This window comes from Marmota marmota, unplaced genomic scaffold (genome assembly GCF_001458135.2).
Source record: "Marmota marmota marmota unplaced genomic scaffold, marMar, whole genome shotgun sequence".
Classification (NCBI taxonomy): Eukaryota; Metazoa; Chordata; class Mammalia; order Rodentia; family Sciuridae; genus Marmota; species Marmota marmota.
In genome coordinates, this window is record NW_025999949.1 from 12,809,435 (window position 1) to 12,830,505 (window position 21,071).

Sequence of the window (21,071 nt, forward strand, 5' to 3'; positions counted from 1 at the left end):
AAACAGAAGGACCATTTTTATTTAAAGTAGTTGTTTGATAACAGTATAATTTAATTCACTGTGAATGATAAATAGAACATGTAAAGTGTTCTCCATATTATATCTTTCATATAATTTAAATATAAATGTATGAAAAATTTTTATCCAAAGTAGATGGCACCAATGAATGAATATTACATTCAGAAACACCATTTTAGAAAAAATGTGGGGAAAGGTGAAACAGGTATGGGTCCTCAAACTGCACTGAAAAATTATGTTGGTGATTAAGAAAACATGAACACTGGTTTAGAATCAATCTAAGAAGCACTCTTGATAATTAAATTAAACTTACATGAATATACTTTAAAATTACATGTGAATCATTTAAAATCACTATATATAACCTGTATTACTATCTTGTCTTCTTTCAATTAATAGAAATCAATTGACTTTTCCCAAGTACTATAAAATATTAATTTTTAATTATGGAGTTGTTCAAAAAACATAATTACACTAATCACATTATAGTTGATATTTACAATTGACTTATTTAATAAATTATCCTATGTCTATTTGGTGGAAGATAAAATGATTTGGGGGTAGTTTGTCAATGTTAGCTAGCTCTTAAAGTTTTCCAAAGAAAAAAATAATTTTTGCTTTCTAATCAATATATTAATATAATTGTACCTATTTTTATTTCCTAGTAATAATAAACTGTCTACTTGATTAAGAAAATTACTAATTTTATTATAATTCTTATATTCTTCTGAGTAGCAATATTGATGGTACTGAATAGAAAAAAAATGAATAGAGAAGCAAGATGATGTCAGTTTAATCCTTCAAAGTAAATAGAGAAGCAAGATGATGTCACATTATCAAATGATAAAAATTCATTTTGGGATATGTCTACTAAAGAGAATCAAAGTAACACAGTACAGATTCTAATGGAAATGAACTTCTAAGATATTTTTATATGATTTTCAATTAATTTATATCAAAATGTCTTGATTTTCCTCTTTTAATTGCTCTTAGCATTGAATGATTTTTCATATTCATATCATTGTCTTCATAAGCAATGCCTAATCTTTACACTACATAAACTATAGCGAGTTTAAAGAATATATGATGATGAATTGGAAATGGAATAGATATTTTATACTTCATATACATGCAATAAATTAATGCTTCCAATAATGCATGTATTGATATAAATGAAAAATTTTATTTTTGACACTACATTTTTTCCTAAAGGAATCTGTGCAACTTGCCATTAAGAAACAGAAAAAAAAAATGTTTGCTTGACTTCCTAATTTTGTAAAAGGTAGACTTATATTAATTGAGTATAAAATTATCATGTATGATTTAGTTCTACAATTCTTTTTCTCCAAAAAAACAAATTAAGAAGTTAAAGTATGTTTTAATTTTGGAGTTACTTTAACATTAATCACTGTTTCCTTTCCAACATGTGATACCTGCTTTCAATACATTCATATGGGTAACACAATAGATAATTTAGAAAAAAAAAAGAATAAAATATATAAAACAATAACCAGACAGGTTTACACTTTCCAATCAAATTATCTGTTTTTCTAAAGTATATTTAGCATGTATGACATAAAATCCCATGCAAACATGGAAATTACTACATGTGATAAATGATTATGTAAATATGTGCACTCATTAACAGAAAGTGGTTACTTCATTTTTCTGTTACCTCAACATCATAAATGATATGTAACAACTAATAGGTATTTACTATTAGTTTACTATCACTTTAATGCAGTCTTTTCTATTTATTCTCATCCCCTTCAATGTTTACTTTGTACTTTTTTTTTAATTCCTGTGCTTCCAAATTATTCCTGTTTTGTCTCTTACTATCTATATTATTCAGCTACTTTGAACTCTCACTTTCTATATCATGGTTCTCTTTTAGCTCATTCTCTAATTAGAATCATTACCAAAAGATATCTTTGTCTGTAACTAAATGGGCACAAGTAAAATAACATCCAATACCTCTATGAGTAACAACTGCAAGCTCTTTAGTTCTTTCTATCTGTTCAGCATTTCTTGGTCTTCTCCTTGTACTTTGTGTATCTGCTTGATGAGAAGCGAGCCCATCCTTGGACGTGTTGGGGTCCAGACCTGAATTTCTGAGATTCGTAACTTGCATTCGCTGTTCCTCGGAAAGTCTATGGATGGTGACAGCTGTAACACTGGATACAGTAACATCTGCAGGTGTGCTAGCAACAGCAATAGCACCAGTGGTAGTCCTGTTATGCTCCTCTAACTCACCAGTGGAGGTAGTGTGGGTCAATGTAGAAGAACCTGTGGGACACAGTAGCACTAGATGCTAACTCTTTCTTTTAAATTTTGTTGTTTTAATTTTCTGATAAGTTTAATAAATTATATTCTTTTCTATTACCTTAAGAATAATCAACACGAAGAGGCAAAACACATACACGCCACTAAAATGTGAAGCACACCAGATCTGTAGGTTTCTTTATATTAATCAACCTATAGATAAATATCACATACAGAATGCAATACATTTTTACTGGAAAGCATAAGGGGGATGAAAGAGTAAACCGTTTATGTGATCCTGAATTAATCTTTTTCTTCTTATTTTTTAAACCGCACAGAATTTTAGAAACAATGCCTGGCAAGTGACAGGTTTTGACAGAATGGTAACTATGTAACCATACTTTACTCAAAAGTATGTTCTGAATATTCTGTAACATATCTCTTCATAACTTCTGGGAAACATATCAGAATTTTCTTTTTTAAGACAAGCAAGTGAAAAAAAAATTAAATCAAAACAAAAATAAAAACCAAATGATGAAAAAATGAGACTGAAATTACAATATGTAAATATCAAATCTTAACTTCATTTGCCAGAAAGCTTCCAACATAGTAAAATGTTCAGTGTCATTAGCTATATAAACTTTAAAATTTATGTCATGAGCTATATAAACTTTAAAATTTAATGCATTTTTAAAAGATTAGTTAATATTTTTACTATTTCAATATAAAATTTTAAATTAGCCAATTTTGAACTAATTAAAATTAAACAAATAATTTACTTTAAAAATGTTTGAAATTATTAGTGAATATGGAACTTGTATTCACACAATATTAGTCTTAAATAATGATTGGTATGTCTAAACATCTCATTAGCATTTTCACCATGTGTATATAAGTATCTATATATATCTATGGATATATATATATATCTCCATATACATATTACCCTATGATATAATTATATAAATAATATTACCACATTCTCATCCTTACTAAAGTTTTAGTAAAATTTAAAAACATTTATTGATAATGCCAAATTAGGATCTTCTTTTTCTTTACACGTAAATTTTTAAAAGGTAGTACATGATTCTTATGTAATAAAGAAGTAATCTTATAATAGAAACATGAAACTGAATGAGAATATATTTTAAAAAGCTCTTGACATCTAAAATGCTTAGCAAGATAAAGTATTGTATTTTGGAGCTGCAACTACTAATTAGGAATCATAGTCAGGTGCTGGTTAGAAAACTCCTGAATAATTTTAAAACCAATGAGTGGTATGTGTTTTTACATACTGTTTTCAACATTTCAAAATTCTGTTCACAATATTTAATTAGATAGACAAACATGCACAGAAATACTTTGACCATTCTAAAAGAGGAAAAAAGCAACATCGCTTAATATGACTTGAGAATGCTCTGCCTTGTCTCTTTTTTCTTTTGTGCTAAAGGCAGATGACTAGTAGACTAGTAATTCTGCTTTTTGCCTTAAACTCAAAAAGGAAGAAAGGAAGTTAAATATGAGGCTCCTCACTGAGAGGCAAGCAAAAAAATAAAAGCATATCTCTGCTACAAATTCTTTCAGCCTGAATTGTCACATTCTATCGATTTTGATATAAAAATTCAGAAGAATTAAATGATGGTTACACTTTGAGGGAACCAGAGGTAAATGAGGTATGACAATTATTCGATTTTTTAAAAATGTTAATATAATTTAAACATCAATCAGGAAAATCCACTATTAAATATTTATCCAAGTTATTCTGCAAAGATTAGAATCTACTAAATTCATGATGGTTATGCAAATTGGCCTTTGGTGTTTACTAAGATAATATTTAGTAAGGGTTTACTTTAATCACATGGTTAAGAAATAACTACTTACTGTACTTACATGCAGAAACTGATCTCATGTAAACTTTTAATTTGGGATGTCTATATGCTCATTACTATGAAAACTGGTCCATATTGTGTTTCTAGAAATTTATTTGAGCATTCCATTTTTGAAAAAAATGTGAAAGCCAAATGAAAACCTAATATTTTAGTATTTTTATTACTTCATAATTTCCAGGATTTCAGATTTAAAAAGGAAATCACTGAACTATAAACATGTGCTTCTACTTAAAAACTAAACGTATGAGAAATAATAAAATTTGTACTTTGTCTCAAACATAAATATTCATACCTTTAACAAAGAGGTAAACTGAATTACTATATTCCATCGTGAGTCACTATGACTAATCTCAAAAAATTTCTTGGATTTTAGTCAATAATTCTGTGGTAATTTTTGAGAACAGACTTAGGTTGCTTCTCTAATTTGTCACCCAAACCTACAAACAAATTACAAATACCTATATTTATCCCATGGGATAAACAAAGTTCCAGATCAATATGAGAATAATAACTGATGTTTATTAGAGCTTAGATTGGAACCTTGCTAGCAACCCCGATGTTAAAAATCTTCAGGTTTATGTTCATATATGAATACATGACCAGTGTAACTCCATATAATATACAAGCACAAGAATAGGATCCTAATTAGAATGTTATACTCCATGTATGTATAATATGTCACATTATGTATACCTAAAAAGAACAAATAAAAAAACTTTAACTTTAGAAGTGTGACTTCTACCAACAGTGGTATTGGTTCTGTACTATTCTCCTATACCGAATACAGGACAAGATTTAATGCTAAAATAGAGAATGGAAAACCCATTTCTTTAATAACCATAATCAAACCAAATATGTTCTTCAACCAAGTATTTTACTACCCACTTTTCATAATTTAATATACATCATAATCTTTTATTTGCATACTAGCATGCAAGTTCCTTGAAGCCTAGAGGTTTTTTGTTTGTTTGTTTGTTTGTTTGTTTGTTTTGTATTTGCTATTCAATGTTGAATTCCTATCATCTACAACACTGTCTGGCCCATAACAGATGTTCAAGAAACACTCATCAAAAGAAAGACTACACGAAAGAATGAATTCAACAATAAAACTAAACTCATATTAGCAATAACAAAAATGATAAACAAATGAAACATGATTACATTCTTTCCACAGCAAAATCACATTTCACATTGACATAAATAAAAAAGCAATTATAAAAACGGGAGAGGAAACTGATATATTTTTTTTTAACTTTCACAAATAGCAGTTTGATAAAGTGTGGAATGTGAAGATTTAGTTGCATAAGTAAGAGTCACTTCAAGATATTTTTACTGTTTTCAAACATGAAATTTTGTCAGTGTGAAATGAGTTTACTAGGATGTTCAAATTTTTGTAAGGTGAAAAGTAGATATGACTTAATGACAGCAGAAAATAGAAGTGCATCTAAATTTAGATAGATATGTTTGGTGCATGTCGTGGAAGTAAAAATAAATAATATTGACTTCCTTTATAAAGCAATAAAATCACCCATCACCATACAATTTTATGACATGTGTATATAATTTTTATTTGTAATGTAAACCAATTTAGAGTAATGATATTGGTGTCACTTTAAATTGTCAGTGTATGAAACACAGATTTTCAAATCATCAAAATCCATGATTTAACAATACAGATAGACTCAAGACTTTTGCATACATACTGTTTTATGAAGTAATTGTCAATGTTGGGGAAAGTCTTAGAATTATGTATAGAGACAATCCAGCATTAACTTTATATATAACTTATCCAAATGAAGTATGCTTCACAATTATGTAAACATTGTCTTTGATTGACACAGTTAAATGCATAAAAGACATATAAATCAAATTAATGAAAGAAAATGTACATTCAGAAAATTCACTCTTTATTTGAAATTGAATCATGTATACACGATGTAATTTATCACAATTATATTACTCTGTCATTAAATTACTTGAGATATATTTTGAGTAAGATGCTTACAATATAAAATCAGACCTGAAGTAAAAATTTTAAATATTATTTTACAAAACATTTCCCCAAATAACAAAAATAAAATAAAATGATTTACATATATATACATGCTTCTATAAATCAAAATTACATGTCACATTTGGGATTATGACAATGGAAAATGACATGGTATACATGTAAATTAGCAAATTTATTCAAAAATATTGCAGACAATATTAAATTAGGATTTGATTATATATTTTAATGAAAATTTAGTTTTTAAGGCTTTTTTTATTTTAGCAATTATCTGCATGTGACTAAGAATAAGTCTGAATGTATCATCTAGAAAATGTACAAAATTAAACCTCATATCAGGATTCAATTTGAAATTCCTTTTTTCAATGTTTAAACCTGTAGATTGTTTTCAAATTTTATTCTGTGCTTCTCTGTACTTATTATCTAACTCATCACAGAGGAGCAGAAGAAAAGATGAGATAGTTTAAAACTTACAACTACATAAAAACACATGAAAAATAATTTTATATTCAGAGAAGTTGACTTTATATGTTTATATTTGGCACATTTTGTATCTAAATTGACTATATTACATTTCTTTTAATTTTGTGCTTTATTTGAAGCATTTGCATGGAAGTTTAACAAAATAATAATATGTAATGACAAAATTCATCAAATATTTAAAATGAAAATAAGCAAAACAAGAGAAGGTTATATATGCAAAACAAAATAACAACAGAATAAAATCCAAATACTGCTAATGCAACAATTCTATTCCAGTCATTATTTAGATATTCTATAAAATTTAGTATATGTAATTTTATTTGTGGTTTGTTTTCTGTCTTTCCTTAACAATACTTAAATCAAACTCATAGAGAAATGTGCCAATATATGAGTACATCTGCAAACTAATATTATGTGTGTAAAGTAAAACAATGCCATGATTCATTACATGTTAAGTATTCATTTTCATTAAGCATGTGGTAGTTGAGAAAATAGCTAAAGTATTTTACATTTTGACATTATTAATTCCAGTATCCTAAAATCAGTATAGTTTGGTATCTAATAATTTAAATTGGTATTTATGTGACTACTTACAATTAACTAAATTAAAATACTGCATTTATATTAAAACTACATTCAATTGAGGTATTTTATCTTATTAAATAAATGTAGCATAAGCTGGCATTTAAACCATGACATGACAATGCAAGAATGGTATAACCTGTGCCCAGGTTTCTGAGATGTTGAAATGTGAAAACAAATTCATGTTAGTGATGAAAAAAAGATCAGTGAAACAAGTAACAGATTTTCTAAGATAATGAATTAAACAAATACTAATTTGAAAATGAAACTGAGAATTTAAATATACATTTTCTGAATTTGTTGTCATGTTAATATTAAAATTGATATTTGTTTATGTCTCTCTCTCTCTCTCTATTATATATATATATATATATATATATATATATCCATCTAAAATTATAAGCACTGAATGGGAAACCAGCATTGAGTTTTATAAGTGGATTTGTTTTTATTTAAAAATTACAAGTGGTATTACTGATAAAAATATGAAAAACTATAAATGAATAAATAAAATATTTGCAGTTCACACTGAAATTGATGATAGTAAGATTTTTCAGTAAATTACTAAGAGCACACTTATAATGAGTAAACAAATTATTATAAAACAAAGCTTAAGCATGTTATTTTCTGTTCCAAGTTGTTTTATATGCAATATAAGAACTTCAAAATTCTCAGCTGTTTGAAATTTTGATAAACTCGCATAGCAAGAAAACAATGATAACTTCTTGTAAATGATATATGGAAATATAAAAACTATTACAAAGCCTTAAAATATATTGTGTTGGCAAATCATGACAAAACTGTACACATGTATAAATGTATGAATGATATACTAAATATCATCACAGTTTTGTCATAAAAATGAAAAAGATTAGACATTTCATTTCATAGCACTAAAAACAGAATGAGAGCATGCTAGGGAAAAATCTATTCTAAATAGAGTGTTGTGAGAAGCTCCAAGGTAATCCCCCCCCAGCTCCCCATCTAAAGTTACCATGAAATTTACATATGCAAGTGTGTTAATTGCTATTAATAAAGGTAGAAAAATTTAGTTAAAATACTTGGTCCTCTCATGATCCTTTCTTACTCCATCCAGTTGATTAAAATGAAGCCTAACAATTAGTTTCATCATTTTTTTTTTGTAGTTGTAGATGGATAAAATGCCTCTATTTTATTTATTTTTATGTGGTGCTTAAGGATGGAACCTAGTGCCTCACACATGCCAGGGAAGTGCTCTACCACTGAGCTACAGCCCCATCCCAAATTTCAGCATCTTAACACAACTTTTCCTACATTTCAGAAGTCTCCCATGTTTGCAATGGTGGATACCAGGTGCCATTTTTTTAAATTTTAATGTGCACACTCACAAACACATACACCACTTGCAGAAATCCACCAAATGTAAACAAGTCTTTTTTATGTAACTAAGTATGATTAGCTTCCATAAAATCATAATATTGACAATAAAATTTAAAGATCTAGATTTTTAAAAAGTTTCATTGGCATCCTTTTTATATTTTACAAGAAGAGAAAGCAACATAACAACCTACCATGTCTTTCTGCAACCATCAATCAGAATCCTGTATTTTTAAACTTCTTTGTTGCAACAGCTTTTATCCCTTAGAGTTGAAGCATATGCCATTGTAGTTTCCCCATATTAAAACAAAATTATATTTATTATTCACTTATTTCCTTCTATACAAAATCTTGTGAAATATTTGTTAGTTTTAATGGAATATTTAAGGGCATTATTAAGAAAAAGGCATACTCTACATATTTTATTCCAAGATGTTATATCAGGAACATCTTCACTTGCATATCCTTGCTGTCAGTAATAATGAATATCTAGTCATACTATTTTGAAAGCACAGCCAATGTCCTTTATATGTTTATCTTCCACTTTATCTTGAGTATTAACAAACATGTGAAGGAAGAATAAATGAGTACAAGTTATTAAATGTACTTTGGTTTTCCTTCTCCCCAAACGAAATATTTTATAGATAAGCAATAACTATTGAGTGCTAAATATAAACATAAGTAAGAAATTGACCTGGAATATATTCAAACACTATATGAACATATAATTCCAATATAATTAAATTTTATATTGCACACACTAGAACTGAGGTATGAAAAAGAATGGTAAGAAGTATCCAAGAACATGTAAATTATTCTTTTCTTGGTGTTTTCTCTAATGATGGTAGCATTTCCCTTTCTTTCACTCCCCAGAATACTTTTCAAAAAAATATTCATTTATAATAATGTATTTTTTTGTTGAAGGAGAAGAGAAAGAAAAAAGGTAAAGGTGATGGTAGGATTATCTTTTGTACCATTAATGATCAAAAGAAGTGTTTTTTTTTCTTCAACCTCAGCCCATCAGGTCTCTAGGTCCTCCTTACCTTGATTATCTTTACCTATTCCTATTCATCTTTTGTTTGCTTCCATATTGGATTTCTGTGTTGGGGAAGGAGTTTCATAATTTTGCATAAACTGTAAATGTTTATTTTCTAAATGCCTAAAATATGTGTGACTGGTTCTATATCCGTGATATGATGTAAAGGCAAACAATAAGTTTTCACTACCCTGACATTTTTCTCTTTGTGTACCCAGATGCTACCAAAAAAGGTGCTAAAAAAGATGATTTTTTAGTATTATGTATTGCTCTTCCCAAAATTATTATTACTATTATTTGTTACAGGAATTGAACCCAGGGGCACTTAACCACTGACCCACATCCCCAACCAGTTTTTATATTTTACTTTGAGACAGGATCTCTCTAAGATGCTTAGAGCCTCACTAATTTGCCGACACTGGCTTTAACCTCATTATCCTCCAGCCTCAGCCTCCAGAGCTGCTGGGATTATAGGCAGCTATAATCCCCACACCTAGCTCCAAATTATATAAGAAGAAAAATAAGATTCTGCAAGCACACATACTAGAGTATTTTCTTAGGTATCCAGCCTGGATTAGTTTATTATAAATTTATTCTCTTCTCATAAGAAATATTATGGGCTATTTAGGAAACACCTATTTGGGGGAAGAGTGTGAATCCTGCTATGAGAACATTTAGGGATGCTCATTAAGGCAATCATTATAAATTGATATCTGATCCCATGTGATTATCATATGATTGAAAGAAATGGATTCATTATTAACAAGTGGGGTGTAAGAGAGTTTTAGTTGACTACGAATGGGCTAACACTCTTGAGGAAAGACTATTATGGTATTGACTGTAGAAGGGTTGCTGAGCAACTGGTGAGATTCTGCCTAAATATGCTGCAGTAAAACAGCCTAATAAAAAATTCAAGTCCAAAAGTCTTATTTTTCTGTACCATATACTCTATAGAAGTATTTTTATTTTATAGCAGCAAATTAATTAGTAGCAGGAGGGATTGGCCTGAAATAAATACCAACTAACTTTGGCTTAGAAAAATAGACTGTTGGAGTGAAAAAAAAAATAATAACTTTCAGACATGGTAAGAAACAAAAGTCTATTATTAAAAGTTATCATTAAACTGAAAGGGAAATCTATATGTATGAGGTATATTGAATTATTAATATAATTAAAAGTTGTATATTTACTACATATTTGTCCATATTTAGAGGAAATCATTCATATTTTTTCACATAATTATTGTGCCAATTTCCTTTTCTCAAATACTACACTTTGAAGACTATACATGTATGAAGACACGAATTGGTGTGAATACACTTTGTATACGAGAAATGAAAAATTATTATTTATATGTGTAATATGAATTGTAATGCATTCTGCTGTCATATATAAAAATTAATTAATTAAAAATTGTTTTAATATCATCAATAAATTATTATCAACACTATGAAATTGATGGTTGAAATTTACATTGAATTGCATTGCTTGAAACAGATTTGGTGTGTGTGTGGTTCAGTTCTTTATTTTGATTATGGCAAGAAATGATGTTAAAATCTGACCCAGAAGGATCTCAGAAATTATCTATTTTAACATTTGACATCTGCCCAACTCTCTTTTACTCTTTCTACTTAAGGAGTAGAGAATTTTATCCTCACAGTGATGTAAATCAGAAGGTTACTTAAGGGTTCTTTCACTCAAAGTTTCCCTGGAGATGAGACAGATAAATTTGTATATTAATTACAATGAAATTTCACATCATTTAGGACAGAATTTTCTTGGAAAGACAGAAAAAAATGAATGACAAGATTCTGAAAATTACTGATGCTTTTATATCTTTGTAAATATTGAAAAAAATTCATTTTGCACTTATTGCAGAGAATGCAAAAGTTGATAATTTAGTGAATATTTCTATATGCTTTCCACAGCAAGGAGGATGAGGATTGTTTTTTTCTGTTTCAAAAGCATTTGAAATATTTTAATAGTTAAACAGTACATTTCATATTCTCTCTCCCTCTTCCCTGTTATTTCAAAAACATGAATTAATTCACTAGTATATATTGCTACAATGTATCCACTACTATTTACCTTTTTTTTTTTTTACAAATAAACAAGCTAACAACTTTTCTTTAAAATCAGAAGATTATGATAAATTCAACAGAGGGACACACAGAGAAGTAGGAAAACAGCTGGAAAAAGCTCACTCAAACCAGGAAAGCTTTCTAGGTGAAGAGACATTGGTGTTGAGCTTAAAGAATGAGTAGCCTTTGCATCCTATGTGAGTAATAAAAGAATATTCTAGTCAGAGATAAGGGCTTAAAAAATGCAGAATTGGAAAAGGCAAAACACTTTCAGGGAATTGAAAATTATCTGCCATGGCAGGCACAGAGAGAGGCAAACTGATAACAGGCACTAAGCCTTAAAGAGTCAAGACATTTCAACTTTCCTTGGAAAGATGAGGCATCACAGAAGAATATGATGTTGTATGACAAGACTGGCATTTTAGATTGTTCTTGCTATAATGTGGACAAGAGATACATGAACTAAAGGCAGGATAAACATTTAGCTGATAAAATGACAACTTTGAAATTGGGTAACTAGATTTAGCAAATAAAAACAGAACACTCAGTTAAATTTGAATGTTAGATAAACAACAACCTTGTTTTTGTTTTGCTTTTCTTATAGGTATATCCTATGTAAATATAGATATATCCATAATGTATCCTAGGATAGTTTTAAATTAAAAAAATATGCATTATTTTTCTGAAATTCAAATTCAACTGAGCTTATTGGACAATCTGGAAACCATACCTTGAAAGTAATTCTTACAAACTCATAAAAAATAAGTAAAACCTGGTAGCAAATACTGAGTCTTTTGTTGTAAATGTGCTTTGACTAATCTGTGAATGACAGAGAGTAGGAGTGATGACACTACAAGGACATCTAGACAAAATTCATAAAAGCATCTTTTTGCTAAATAAAATATAAAAATAATGCAAGTTGAATTAACTGGTATAAGACCTTTTAACATTATACATATTTAAATCCTTCATTCTTTTTGTATTGAAAACATCTAATGATCTACAGTTCTATTTATTATAAATATGCATGTTCTCTATTTGAGAAAAAAATACCTATTGAATATGAAATCCATAGATGACTTGCATGAAAAAATGCCAGCTTTCTTAACAATTCAATCCATAGGAACTTGAAGCTATATCCAGAAATAATAATAATCTTTGAATTGGATAATAATAATAATAAAAATCTTTGAATTGGATCCAGGCACTATAAATGGTAATAAATATTCAATATAGTTAGTCAATCTTAAATTATGAAGTAAGAGTTTTTGACTTGTTAGTTTTTCAAGATGATAGAAAATACAAAATGGGGCCAGGCATGGTGGCACACACTTGTAATCCCCAAAACTTGGGCAGTTGAGGCAGAAGGATCACAAGTTTGATGCCAGTCTCAGAAATTTAGTAAGGCCCTGAGAAACTTAGACTTTGTGTCAAAATGAAAAATTAAAAAGGCTGGGATATAGCTCAATGGTAAAGCACCTCTGGGATCAATCTCCAGTAACAACAATGAAAAACAACAAAAAATGGAAAGCAGAAAATTTGATTTTCTCTCTCTCTCTCTCTCTCTCTCTCTCTCTCTCTCTCCCTCTCCCTCTCAATACAGATAAAGACTCTATAATATGTATATTATCTATAAATCTCTCATATATGAGACTATATATCTATATGTATATACCTATCTATATCTCCATAAAGAGAGATCATATATATATATATATATATATATATATATAAAGAAATGTCTGCATTCTAAAAAGAATATTTGAGTATTTGATCAAGATCATATGTATTTTATTTGCTTTGACTTTTTCATGAAAAATATTAAACTAAAAGAAATCTTCTTAATCATCTAAATTATTAAATATCCAAAGGTTTATATCTACATAGATGATTTTGGTATATTTCAATTAAAAGTAATAATGTGAATAATCCAAGTTTTTTTGGAATTAAACTTTTAAACATTATAAGGGTGATAAAGTCTTGCTTCACTCATCTGTGAGAAGATATTTTTGTATCTTTCTAAATTTCTGAATAGAGGTGATTAAGACAGATTTGGCATTTCAATATATTACTTTAACAACTAGATAGTAGAAGTACTTAAACAAACATGGAATAAAGAGTAACCAGCATTTATTATGTACAAGACACAGTCCTATTTAATTCACACAATCTTCAAAAGCATATATGATCAGAGTAAAACCCATGTTTTCAAAATATACTCTGATTCACATAGCTAGTAAGTGGTTAACCCAGGATATTAACCTAAATTGTGTAATATCAAAAACACAATTCTAACTAATCTGAAGTATACTTCTACTTAGCTTATCCAATATAATATAACATGTAAAACATTTGCATCTGAATCAGCATATTATATATGTTTAGTTTTGACCTTCTTTCCCATCACTCCCATTCTCAACACAGAAATGATTGTTTCAAGGTTCCTTTGCAATTCCTTTGTCTCAAGAGGGATATCCCCAAAAAGCTAGAAAAGAAATCTGCTCTCTAAAAATTCCCTCTGTAGCTTTTGATTCCTGATGTCTAGGACTTCGGGGATCACATGAAGTCAAGAGAGGAGAGGAATAACTTCAATAGATGTAAGTAAGAGTTGTTGATAGGCAATGAGGCTGATATATGCACACCCTCCCTTTATTCCTTTAAGAAAATGGGAAAGTCTAGGAACCTGGATTCTTTTTTTTTTTTTTAATTTTTTTTTATTGGTTGTTGAAAAACATTATAAAGCTCTTGACATATCATATTTCATACATTAGATTCAAGTTGGTTATGAACTCCCAATTTTACCCCAAATACAGATTGCAGAATCACATCGGTTACACATCCACATTTTTACATAATGCCCTATTAGTAACTGTTGTATTCTGCTACCTTTCCTATCCTCTACCATCCCCCCTCCCTCCCCTCCCATCTTCTNTAGATCGGAGCCAACTTTTTCTTCTATCAGACGCAGAACCTGGATTCTAACCTTCAGTTAAAGGTTGCCTCATTCAGGCCTATCATGGAAAGGTCAGGATCATCTACCTTCACAGGAAATGTGGGTAGTACAATGACTAGAGGTCTTTTTCCCCATTGTTCAGGCTTCTTGATTTCTTGTGCAATACAAAGGTAGAGGAAAGTGCCCAGTGTTTCTTCTTAGAACCCCACCACACAAAGATCTGAATAGAATTTTCCTCCTGTAAAAATATGATGGGAACTCTCAAGTATATCAAAGATAACCAAGTAACATATTCTTATCCATCCACATCTATGGATTGATTACATCTCATATTCTTTAGAGTTGTAAATACATAAAATATACACACCACATTTCAATAGTTTTTTTTTTGCTTTTTTGTAAATAATATGCTTGACATATTATACTTCTATGTTCTTAAACTTCTTTCCTTCAACAATTTGAGTTTTTCCTCTCATAAAACAATTCACAGAATTCTAACTTCACTTATCATTGAAAAATTTCTTCTCAATAGTTATACAACTCACATTATCATTCCTGAGGATTTTTATAATATTGCTAGTTTGGTTTATCTTTCCCCAATTTTGTCATGAACAAAATGTTGGTAAATTTCTGGTTTCTAACTTTTATATACAAGGGCTTCTCCATACCTCAGAAAATGTCAAAGGAGTAATCTTTTTTTTTTAAATCATGTATCAATTTTTTTTTGTTGATGGGAAATGGATGCTTTATTATGAGGACCTCTAGCCCATTAGCCCTTAGCAATTATTCCTCACTGATTCAAGTTCTGATAATCATAGCCTGACAATATTGATCATTTTTTGCAAGTTCCATTATAAATACTTTACATCTAATCATCATAACAATCATGTTGAGTATATACTATTATAATTAACATAGATGAGGGTGAATAACTTGATTTAGGTTTTTCATTACATGTTCATTCAATTATTATTTATTGCCTGGGTCATTTATTCATTCACCCACATATTTATGCAACAAGAATTTATCCAGTGACTACTCTTTGCCAGAAAATAGACAATTCTGAGGTGAACAGTACAATGTGTTTCCTAAGAAAGGTTACATTCAAATGGGAGAGACAAAGAATAGGCAGATTAATACAATAGCAGTTGATAGAAAATAAAGTGACTTTTGAACTGAGAGCTTATATAAAATGAAAGAGCCATCAAATTAAATGAAGGAAAGGAAAGAAGGAAGGAAGGAAGGAAAGAAGGAAAGAAGGCAGGCATGGTATCTGGGACTTTTATTCCAACTGTCAGATTATACAGATTTTACTCTTAATCTTGGTGATATACTGCTTCCTTTTAGCTATCACCTGTGCATTTTACCTTATTTCTTTATAACTATGATCCATAGTCTCTTGTGCTATATGTTTCTATGAAATAATATTTATTTTCAGTGAAGATAGTATATTTTTAGAGGAAAATATTTTAATTTCATATTTTAGGAATAAAAATCAATAGCAATAGCATCACCAATGTTCTTTAGTTCAATTAATACATATGTACTAAGTTTCAACCCTTTGGTAGGTAGTATAACATGCTAGGATTCAAAGGTGAGCAAAGGAGATAATATAAACAAAATGATAAACAAAAGTAACAGAATATAAGGGTATTATGTTGTTATATTAGATTAAATATGGCCACAACTCTTTTTTGTGTGTGTGGGGGGGCATGCTGGGGATTGAACCCAGGGATGCTTCACCAGTGAGCTATATCCCTAGCTCTTTTTCAAATTTTTCTTTTATTTTTATTTTGAGACAAAGTCTCACTAAGTTGTTTAGGGCCTCGAAAAATAGCTGAGGCTCACCTTGAAATTCTAATCCTCCTATCTTATCCTCTAGAGTCTCTGGGATCAAAGACATATACCACCATACCTGTCTACTTCTTTGAACCTTTTAATATCAAAAGGCAGAGTTTATTTCTCACCCCCTTGGGTCTGGGCTGTTCTTATGACTTGCTATGACCCAACAAAGTGGGGCAGAAGTGATGCTGTGTGAGTTCTGAATCTTTGCAGTTTCCCACTTTAGCTGTCTTAGAATGTTTCTCAGAGACTGCCATTTAAGAAAGTACATTGAGCCTACTGGAAGATAGGAGGTACAAGAAAAATAACTGAAGTGACCAGTGAATATTACTCTGAGTGAAGCTTCACTGGATCTTCCTCCCTGACAACTCTCCAGCTAAGTGGAGCTACATGTGTGAACACAGAAGCCTCCTGGCAATCAAGAGAATTGTGAATAATAAAGCCTTGCTATTTTAAGCCTCTAAGACTTTGGGTGGCTTTTACAAACCATAGTTAACTGATATAACAAGTGAAATGCCAGACTTTTAGGAGTACATAACAGAGGCATGAAGTTGGTCTCAAGGGTGAACTTAATAGAAAGGCTTTCTGGAGAATGTGATGTTTAGACTGAACCCAAAAAGATTAATTGGGATTTCCAAGATGAAGAGAAAGGAAAGAAATAGTCCACAGAGAGTATTCTTTATGTTTAAAAGACCTGATGCAAGTCACATTTTATTTCTTTCTAGGAATTACGGCCTTCTTAGTATGGAAAAGAGAGCACAGATGGCAAGTACGGAAATCACAAGAACTCAGGCTGAATGCTTATGTAGAGGATGCTTTATGATAATAAGCTACAACAGATTATGATACAAGCCTTGAGAAGATATTTGAACTTTGTTATAAAAGCCAAAAGCCAACACACTTCTTCAGCTCCACTCTACTTAGCAATACATTCCCTCTCCTTTCTTCTTAGAATCAAATGATATGATTCTCTTTCCACTGATGAAAACATAAAAAGCATTCCTGATATTAAAAAGCAAAATTTCACTTATTCCTAAATGTTGTTATCTGTGGTCATCTCTAAGTAAGATTTTAAAATGACTTTTTAACTCATAAGAATTATCTGTCTATATTCATTTCCTCAAGATGTATTTTTTTTTAATTTCCACTGCTGTCCTTGCAATAACTTACTTTATCATTTCTTTTTGAATGGTGGGTAGAATTATTTGATGAATTAAAAATATGAATTACTCGTAAAAATAAAGTTCACAGAAAGTTTGATTAAGGTATTTTTAAAAGTATGAAATTCATGCTGTAGAATTTCAATCACTGTCTAGAAGATTGCATAGGATTTTGGGGGACATCAGGAAATCTCAGAGCCCCCAGTCATGCCATATGGTCAGCTACAGTCTATCTGCAAAAAGGCTCAGCTGGCATACATCTTTATGTGCAATTATATTTCAAAATATGTTAACCAAAATTTAATTTTTCTTTCAGAAAGATGATTTCTGGTATAAAATGTTACTGCATCTGAGCAATTCTGGCTTTCCTGATAGAGAGTAAATACTTGGATATATAGATAAATAATTTCTAGAACTTAGCTGAGATGAAACAATATGGTACGTGTTGAAACTGAAAAAAGAATTCCAGTTTAGTCAGTAAAATAAACTGAGATTTTCTGTGTACAGAAACAAAATATTAGATACATACAAAATACTGTTATATGATCATAAAATTGTGTACAGAAATATTATATGATGCATTTCCTGTGCTGGCCCAGTAAAAGGATCTGTAGCAATTAAAACCTATATATAATGCTAATACACATACTTTTTATTTTTGAAAAATATGATTATTTACAATTTTTAGCACCACCTTACAGATGAGCTATATTTCCCAGGATAAATAACATTTGCTTGAAATTAGTTCTGGTTCAGTACTGGTTATGCTGAAACTAGGAATAAAACTGTTGGCAATTTGCTTTAGTTTCCTCATTTATAACAAGTTTGGGCAGAATTAGTAATCAAAATCACCAAAACTTTTATCATGAAGTTCAATTTTCATTATATTTCCTTATAAAATATTTTTTTGAAATTTTCTACCTTATAAATAAGCTGCATCAACTTTGCAGTAAGAAACACATGCCAATTAAAAAAAAAACAGTACTGGCACCTCCTAAGCAGCCCTTCTACTCACCATTAAGTAAATAATACATCATTGCATTAATTTAGTTATAGTGCCAAATGAGGAAAATTGTTACTTTAGTTAGCAGGAGAAAGTCTGTAATGGGAAATATTATTTAAGCAATTTTAAAATAGTGGAATAAAAAGTGGACCATCATTATTTTTCCAGGGAATCCCAGAAAGGAATCACTGGGTTAGAAGATATTTAAGGTCCGTTCCAGTTCAATAAATCTATGAGGATACAGAATTCAATCTAATTGTGTAATTCATTTATTTTAATAAGTTGCCTGCCTGCCTGCCTCCCTTCCTTACATTTTTCTATCTTAATTTCTTCTTCTCCTTCTCTCCACTTCCTCCCTACCCCTGTTCTTCTCTTTCTTCCCTTCTACAAACTATATTGACAATTTAATACATTTCAGGAATTCCACTGGGTAAAAATGATCAAATGAAAGCAAGAGATAACAAGGAAGAAAAAATAAAAAGCACTGTAATTTCAAGAATGTGAGTTAATGAAAGCATAAATATAAAAGGTGATGGTAGTAAATGTCTGGATTGTTGAGGGATCCAATTCACACTAGCTTTCCTTTCTGAGAAGGAGATATCTGTGATGACAACAGAGAATGCTAAAAAGTTACTCATTTGAGAGTGAACAGGAAATACAAAGAACCTAAGGCAAAATAGAACATGGTATGCCCAAGAAGGCAATAATAACAAAATGTTAAATATTAGGAAATCTAGGGCTTTATGCCATTGTCAGAAGTTAGGACTATATTTACTAATTTATTCTAAGTCAGTGGTGAAGAAGGAAGATATTATTCAAGTGTAAGACAAATAATTTTGCTATTAATGGATAACATATCTGTTTGTCTCTGTGTATGTATATGTTACTGTATTGTGTGTGTAGCTGTATGGGTGTACATAAGGAGTTCATGATAGCAGTTGTTTGTTGGAAATAGGAGAAATTCATGACACAGTGACATGTAAAATAACATAAGCTGACCCTTGTGCTGTGAGAGCATCCCAAAGAAGAAAAAGCTTAAAAATTACTATTATGGAGCTTCTGCACCACAAGGCACATTTGCAAAGGTCAAAAAGTAAATATATCAGACCAGAGATTCTATACTAAGCACCAAGATCAGGGTGCATGCAGAATGAGGAACTCCCTGGGAAGATATGGAAAGTGTAATGACTACTGAGCTTTTAAAAATATCCAAATGGCTAATCAAAACCAATGTTCCAAATAAATAACAGACAAAGTGAAGGGAATACTAAAAGCAGAGAAGCACAATCCCTGAAACAAACAGATGCTGCAAGCAGCAGGGAAAAGCCAGTGTAACTTCACAAATGTGACTATGAATAATGCTTTTCTGTGACCCTTAGCCCATCATACATGCTGGAAAAGTGTATCCAAAATAATCATAAAATTTCATCTGTGAAGTCCTAAAAAGAAAGGATGCAAAGACTAAAATGGGATATGAAAATAAAATGAGATCATGGCATTCTACAGAATGGCATGATTTGTATTAATACTTGAATAAAGAAAATAAGTTGATATATCTGATGGGAAACGTAGTTTTGGGTGATTCATTTAAAAAATATTTATTGAGACTACTATGTACTAAGCCCTACTATGCTGAGGAAAAGTCATGTAACATCTTCCTTTCAAGGAACTCGGGGTGGGAGGTGTTAGAGTCTGTAAACAAGTCAAAATAACACCTGGCATTTTGCCAGGGGAATGTTAGAGTTCGTAAACAAGTCTGGATGGTGCCTGGCAAAATGCCAGAGGGAGTGGTTTGAGAAGTAACAAAAACAAGCCATTAAGTGTGGAGATTCCTGATTGGTTGACTGATGTATCTAGTTTATGTTAATTAGATAAGCTGTGTGGAATGTATAAATACTGCTCCTGTCCTGCAATAAACGGCTCCCACTCCTGCTGTATCAATCTACACAAGTTATTCGTCATCCCCCGGTTATTTTGCTGCAGCCGGACTGCGGCAGATGGTGGCCCGTACGGGGAGCCCCGGGACACTCGGGGGTAAGTGACGAAAAATGCTGCCCGTCCATAGATAGGACGGGAGCAAATCTGCTCGTCCCTAGGCAGATAGGGCGAGAGGAAAAATGACAATTTCGAGAAAATGGAGAAGATTGATACAGTATGTTTGTGTCTTGTTTTGTCTCAGTGTATTGTATTGTCTTTGTGATGAAAATATGGAAGGGGTGAGAAGTAAATTTCTAAGAGAAGAAGGCACCCCAGTGGAACCAAGAATAGTTAGGGCATGTGTTGATAAAAGCCCAAGAACTCTAGTCAGAAAGAAGAAAAAAGTTCAGAGGAGGAAGGATTATCAAGAAAGAAATTGCAAAAGGCTACTACTAAATACTTTTCCTTACAGGAGGGT

The 21,071-nt window shown here is 30.5% G+C and overlaps 1 protein-coding gene across 6 annotated transcripts in view; it reads right to left on the reverse strand.

Moving 5' to 3' along the window:
* The window catches only part of Csmd3 (CUB and Sushi multiple domains 3), a 1,105,037-nt gene that overhangs the window by 722,201 nt on the left and 361,765 nt on the right, over nt 1-21,071 (reverse strand). For 3 of the 6 annotated variants that reach the window (XM_048802035.1, XM_015486278.2, XM_048802032.1), the window contains one exon: nt 1,993-2,304. The exons of the other annotated variants lie outside the window; for them this stretch is intronic. In XM_048802035.1, the coding sequence (XP_048657992.1) occupies nt 1,993-2,304 (312 nt within the window). The remainder of the gene's footprint in view (nt 1-1,992; nt 2,305-21,071) is intronic. 6 annotated transcript variants of the gene reach the window in all.